At 42.2% G+C, this 6,068-nt stretch overlaps 1 protein-coding gene across 2 annotated transcripts in view; it reads right to left on the bottom strand.

Annotated features, from left to right (window-relative positions):
- The window catches only part of LOC102679698 (ubiquitin carboxyl-terminal hydrolase 48-like), a 77,611-nt gene that overhangs the window by 6,602 nt on the left and 64,941 nt on the right, over positions 1–6,068 (bottom strand). For both annotated transcript variants that reach the window (XM_006616725.2, XM_006616727.2), the window contains one exon: positions 1,002–1,086. In XM_006616725.2, coding sequence (XP_006616788.1) covers positions 1,002–1,086 — 85 coding nt within the window. The remainder of the gene's footprint in view (positions 1–1,001; positions 1,087–6,068) is intronic.

Raw genomic sequence — 6,068 nt, 5'->3', positions numbered from 1 at the left:
AAAGGAGGGGCGAGGGGGTGTCTGGCAGCCCTAATGCGACGGTATCAATATACGTGGGTGGCGGTGATGGGCCAATATCGCATAAGTGGCCCGATTCACCGTCATTTGTTACGTTTTGTTCGGTCTAAGTAATTTAAGAGTCACCCTTTTGCTCGCCACCCTCTCTGCGGACTGAAAGTGGAGGGATGGAGGGAGGGAGAATCCTTGGAACGAGCGGTAAGGGGAGAGAGAGAGAGAAAGAGAGTGTACTTCGCCTCCATTCTTCGGCAAATCGCGGCATATTTGTCAGATTTTTGTTCCAGAACAAAACCTTCCACGACCTTTCTCGGCCCCCCGAGGTGGGGGTTGAAGGGGGTTGGGAGTTAAGTGGATTGGTTTCGTCGGATGTCTGAACGCGACCGACTTAATTCGATCCTTCCTTCCTTCCTTCCTTTCTTCCTTCCTTTCTTCCTTCCTGCTGTCCAAGTCGATTTCGCTTCCGGGGCGCGAATTATTATGTGAATTTATATGTTCGAAATAAATGTTTTCCAATAAATGGTTCTCTGCGATTTACGAATTTTACGAATTTTTACGAAAATTTGTTTTATTTGGGAATAGAGGTTTACGAAGTATTGTGGATATTTAAAGGTTAATCTGATAGTTGACGAGATGATGCTACGAATTTTATCTGAGAGAGAGAATATTTGGAAAGCAATTTGCTGTTGTACAGATATATTCCATATTGATTTTGATGAATTATTATAAGTACACGTTTGTTTTCCGAACAAATTGTTTCTTCTATTGCCTCGTTCTCGTGTAATTTTTCTTTTCTTTCCTTTTCTTTCCTCTTCAACGAACCGCGAACACGGAACAACGAGCGAAAGGAAACGGGAAATGTAAATTGGGATGAGAATTGATTAGGCACGGATAGTACGCAGATTTCAACAGAAAATAAACGTTAAATCGATGAGAATAAGTTTCACGGTATAATTTTCTACCCTTCTGCTCTTTCTTTCACTCACCCTTGAAACCCTTTTCCGGGAAGCTGGACTCGGGGTTGTTCGCATCCGACGTCACGTCCGCTTCGTTCTCGATCGGCGTGTCGATCTGAAACATTTTCTCGTCTTTTTATCGACAAAAAAGAAGAAGAAGAAGAAGAAGAAGGAAAGGAATTCGTAAAATTTAATCTAAGCAAAAAAAAAAAAAAAAAGATGGGGAGGGAAAAAATCGAGATACACGCGATTTCCTTTTCCAGCGTCGTTGGTGTACCGAAAGAAGCATAGATAAGAGAATCGTGAGATCGTTGGAAAGAGGGGGAACGTTTGAAACGAGGAGGAGGAGGAGGAGGAGGACGAAACGCGGCGGATTTTTAGTAATGCGCGCATAAAGGACACGTGTGAACAGCTGCCGACGTTTCGTGCGACGTTCGCCTTCCCACGCGATCTCTCCGTGGAGATCACACGTGGGATCTTCTAGAATATTCCACATGGGACACGGGCCAGCCACGTGGATCGAGAGATTCATTTCGACTGAGAAACCGTCCTCGGTGAATTAACAAACGTTCGCAATGGGAGGAAACATTTATTTGCTTTAGAACCTTAGCTCCCCCCCTAAACTGGAAGCTAAGAATTTCGAATACAAAGCGTTCCAACTTTTTTTTTTCCAACGCGTATCTTCTCGATTTATATCTGGTTTAATTAAGTGATTAAATTTCTAAAAAATCGGATGATAAAATTATTTAACCCTCTATCGCATTCCCAATTGGGGACTTCAAATTTCAAAAGTATATTCAAACGGGTGCGAAATACGTACGGGGATGCAATGTTTATGTTATTTTCAAAAAATAAGAATGTTATTATTATTTATTTTTAAGTAAACAGCCATATATTTCTAAAAAATCGGATGATAAAATTAGACAGGTATTTAATCCTCTATTGCATTCCCAATTGGGGACTTCAAATTTCAAAAGTATATTCAAACGGATGCGAAATACGTACGGGGATGCAATGTTTATGTTATTTTCAAAAAATAAGAATGTTATTATTATTTATTTTTAAGTAAATAGCCATATATTTCTAAAAAATCGGATGATAAAATTAGATAGATATTTAATCCTCTATTGCATTCCCAATTGGGGACTTCAAATTTCAAAAGTATATTCAAACGAGTGCGAAATACGTACGAGGATGCAATATTTTAAAAAATAAGAATGCTGTTATTATTTATTTTTAAATAAACAGCCATATATATATATATATATATATATATATATTTTTCAACTGATCGTGAAAATTCACGCAATGGAGGATTAAAGCGAAAAATTGAATACGAATTCATACGAGATTTTTTACCTTGGCCCGGCAAAATGAAAAGATATGGAAAAACGATTGGGGAAATGGAGAGGGAAAGGGGATTTTTGAAAGAGACACGCGGTAGGTTTCGCGTAGGTGCGTAATTATGTGCGTGGAACCCCTTTTTCCCACAGAACTAAATATAGCAAGTGTCATCCGATGGCCTGTACACACATGTCTCGTAAAGCAAAGCGACCACATCTGGTCCCTGTTTCCTGCTGGCCGTGGCATCTTCTGCAATATGATTTATTTTAGAGCGAACGAATCCCAGAGATTCACCCGTGGCTTAGATCACGGGTCGGGACAAGTCAATGACCAAACGCGTCATCAAACGATCGATTGATCGATCTCGCGGCGACCAATTTCGATCGAATCGAGGTCAAAGCTCCGATTGAAAATTATCCAAGGATCGATTTAGCGCTGTAACCACCGTTTTGGTTACAGTTATAGATAGATAGTTCTAGGATTCTGGGATCTAGTCGAAAATAGATCTTTTATTCTTGATCCGTGCAAGTTGGGAATACGAAGAGGTAGAAGGAAAAGATACGTCGAAAAGATACGTCGTAGGTTTAAAAAGTTACAGAAGCAGATAGAAGAGATGAATCGAACAGCCGCCATCCATCTTCCATTCTTCTACGAGAAAATATTCGACGAAGAAAAGCTTCGTATCGTAGAGAGATGGAGAGAAATTCTCTTCGAAAATTCGGGAAACTGATATCAAACTACATCTTTCATTCTTCTTCAAGAAATATTCATAAAAAATCCTGATTTTGGACGAAGAAAAGCTACAAGCTTCATAAAAGCTAGACCAAACTTTGCTTCTCGAAGGAATAATCAAAAATCCTGATAACGAACGAAGAAAATCTACAAGCTTCATAAAAGCTAGACCTAAATTATCAAAAATCTTCCATTCTTCTCCAAGAAATAATCACCAAAAATCCTCCAAAAATAACGGACGAAGAAAATCTAAAGCTTCGTATAATCGAAGTCTCTGCAGAAGCTAAAAGATAGAGAGAATCCTGTTCAAAAAATTCGGAAAAATATCAAACGACAGAAGGCAGACCCAAACCTGGCCAAATCGTCAAAAATCTCTGTGAAATCCTGTCAAAAAAAATTCCAAAAAAAAAAAAGAAAACACACTATAATCGATAGACAAGAGAAAAGCTAAACTTTCGTCAAATCCCTGTTCAAGACTTATCTCATCGACGTCGTTCGCAGAAGCTGAATCGAGGTCACCAACATCAGGAATTCACGGTGCACCGCTTATTCCCCGAACGTTTCTTCCTTCCTTTCTTCCTTCCTTCCTTTCTTTCTTTCTTTCTTTCATCTCCGAAACATTATTCTCAGGCCTAACAGCGGGCCCCGTCACCCTCCTCCCCCCCAAGATGGGAAGAGCGAGGGGGGTAAGCCAGGTAAAGAGCGTCTACGCTCGGTTTCGAAATGGTGGGCAATATAGCGAGTTCGTTACGAGGCTAGCCCCGACGTGGTATGGCTCGTAATTGCAGTGCCGCGTTTCGAGATGCTCACCTTGGGGCGTGCCGCGCCACCTTCTCGCCCGACACCTTATTGTCCGCTGGAAAATCCCCTCCCCCCGCGAAAATCCCCCTCTCGCGCGCTGTTTACTCGCGGCGCGAGGGGATCCCCCTCCCTCCTCGCCAATTTGGCGGCCGACGAGGGGAAAAATCTCGCTTCCGAGTTTTCCATCCCCTGTTCAAATTTTCGCGCGTCGTCGAAGAGAGAGAGAGGGGGAGAGAAAAATGGCGGAGGGACGGACAAAATATTTGCGGGCAGTGAAATGAAAATTATTAGGCCGGGAATGTCTTAATTCTCGGACGGAGGAGCGAACTTAACTTCGCGGTTTGCTCGAGGTTAACATAAATTCTTTTTCTTTTTTCTTCTTTCTTTTTTTTTTTTTTTTTCTCTCTTGAAGAAACGCGGCCCGTAAAACATCGGTGGAACGAATAATGCATGCGAGGCGTCGAACGTACGCCGTTCACCGCGTAAACGTAGACCATCACAGGTTCTTTTGCACAGATCTTCGTCGATGTTCCTTTCTCGACACCTTATCAGCCACGAGTTAGAAGGAAGCTGAGGATAAAGGAAATTCGCCGAACTCCTCGGCCCCTTTTTTCTTTCCTTCCTCTTCTCCTCCTTTCGTAAATTAAATTAAAACTTACTCGCTGTTCTTGGAGTAAAAAAAGAAGGAAAAGAAGGATCGTCGATTTTTGGATCGTTTACGAAAGAAGGAATAGCGAGTTTTGGAATAGAGAAGGAAGGGAGGATTGAAAATGAGGACGATATAGAATTTCTCCGGGAGGAACATAGTTGGTTGGCGGCTTTCATTAAGAATGGGCGTCTTAAGTTATTCCCAGGCTGTCTTGAGTTATTTATCCGTCTACACCGAAGGGGTGAATCTCGCGCCCCTTCCCGCGTCTGACCGCGTCTTAATACGCGCGCTGAGTAAATAAACCACCCTATACTCCGAGATACTCGTTCGAGAATTAAATTAATCTCCTCCTCGAATCTTCCTTCCCCGAAGATTATCGACACGAACAACACGAGTCGAGAATTTTTCGTTTCAAAATAACGTAAAAAAGAAAAAGAAAAAACTCCTAATCAATTTCTTTTCTAACCACCGAGTTAACCAAAACTCGAAACCAAAGATCGACGAAAGAAAAATTTTTCCAAATTTCCGCTCGATATCGAAGAGAAAGATCCATTTCGTTTCATCGATCTTCCCTCCAATCTCGATTAAAGATCGAGACGTAATTTTGAAAAAGATTGGGAAGCAGAATTCGATGCGGCGGAATTTCGGGAGCGAAAGAGAGCGGGAAGCCTGTGGGGGAAAGACTTAATACGAAGGAAGTTGGGCGGCGGAAGACCGCACTGTGTATAAATTCAAAGTAGATTAATATTATCCCCGCGACTGTCGCGGCGGTAAACTTATGGCGCTAATTCGGCCGACGAATTATTACTCGGCGCTGCCTCCGCTCAGCCCCTCGCTGTGTGTTTTGCCAAAACGGGGGCTGTCCTGTCGTTAATAGAAGTCGTACGTGCTCCGCGGGGCGACCACCGCACGGAGGACGTGTCCCCCGGATATTAGACCTCCCTCGATTCTCGAATTCCGACCGAGTTGTTGGATCGAACAACTCCTTGATTAACGACAAATTATTTTTCTTCCACCGCAGTCAGATCGCGATCGTAAATCGAACGATAATTAAACGCCCCTCCTCCGTTTAATTCCGTTTATTATTCTCTCGTGTCGCACAAGATACATTTTGTCGCTCGAGAAAAACTTTGAATACACGTTAAACGTGTTTAAGTTCGAAGGGATTGGTCTTATAGGAAATTAAGAGAAAAAGGAAGGAAGGAATGTATTCGTGATGAATTATTGCCCATCCATCGATAGAAATAAATGAAAAGAATATTCGTTAGGGGTTCGAAGAGAGAGAAAATTAGGGAACGTAAGAAATCGTGCGTTTAGTCCATAATCGATAAAAAAAAAAAAAGGGAAGTCGCATTGTCATTCTAATCTCCGCAGACAGCGATAGAGGAGGAAAAGAGATCCATCCTCGAAGAAGGATCTTTTAAGAAAATTAAGGAGCCCCTGCATTGTCTCCCGTCCCGAGAGGAGGAGAGGAGGAACGTGGGCTAACAGCTGTTTAGCATCCCCGATGAAAAAGCAGGGCCGGTAATTATTCAAATTATTTTCGAGAGAGAGAGAGAGAGAGAAAGAGA

Source organism: Apis dorsata, unplaced genomic scaffold (genome assembly GCF_000469605.1).
Source record: "Apis dorsata unplaced genomic scaffold, Apis dorsata 1.3 scaffold_269, whole genome shotgun sequence".
Taxonomy (NCBI): Eukaryota; Metazoa; Arthropoda; class Insecta; order Hymenoptera; family Apidae; genus Apis; species Apis dorsata.
Note: the sequence above shows the minus strand (reverse complement) of the source record. Positions and strands in the feature narration are given on the sequence as shown.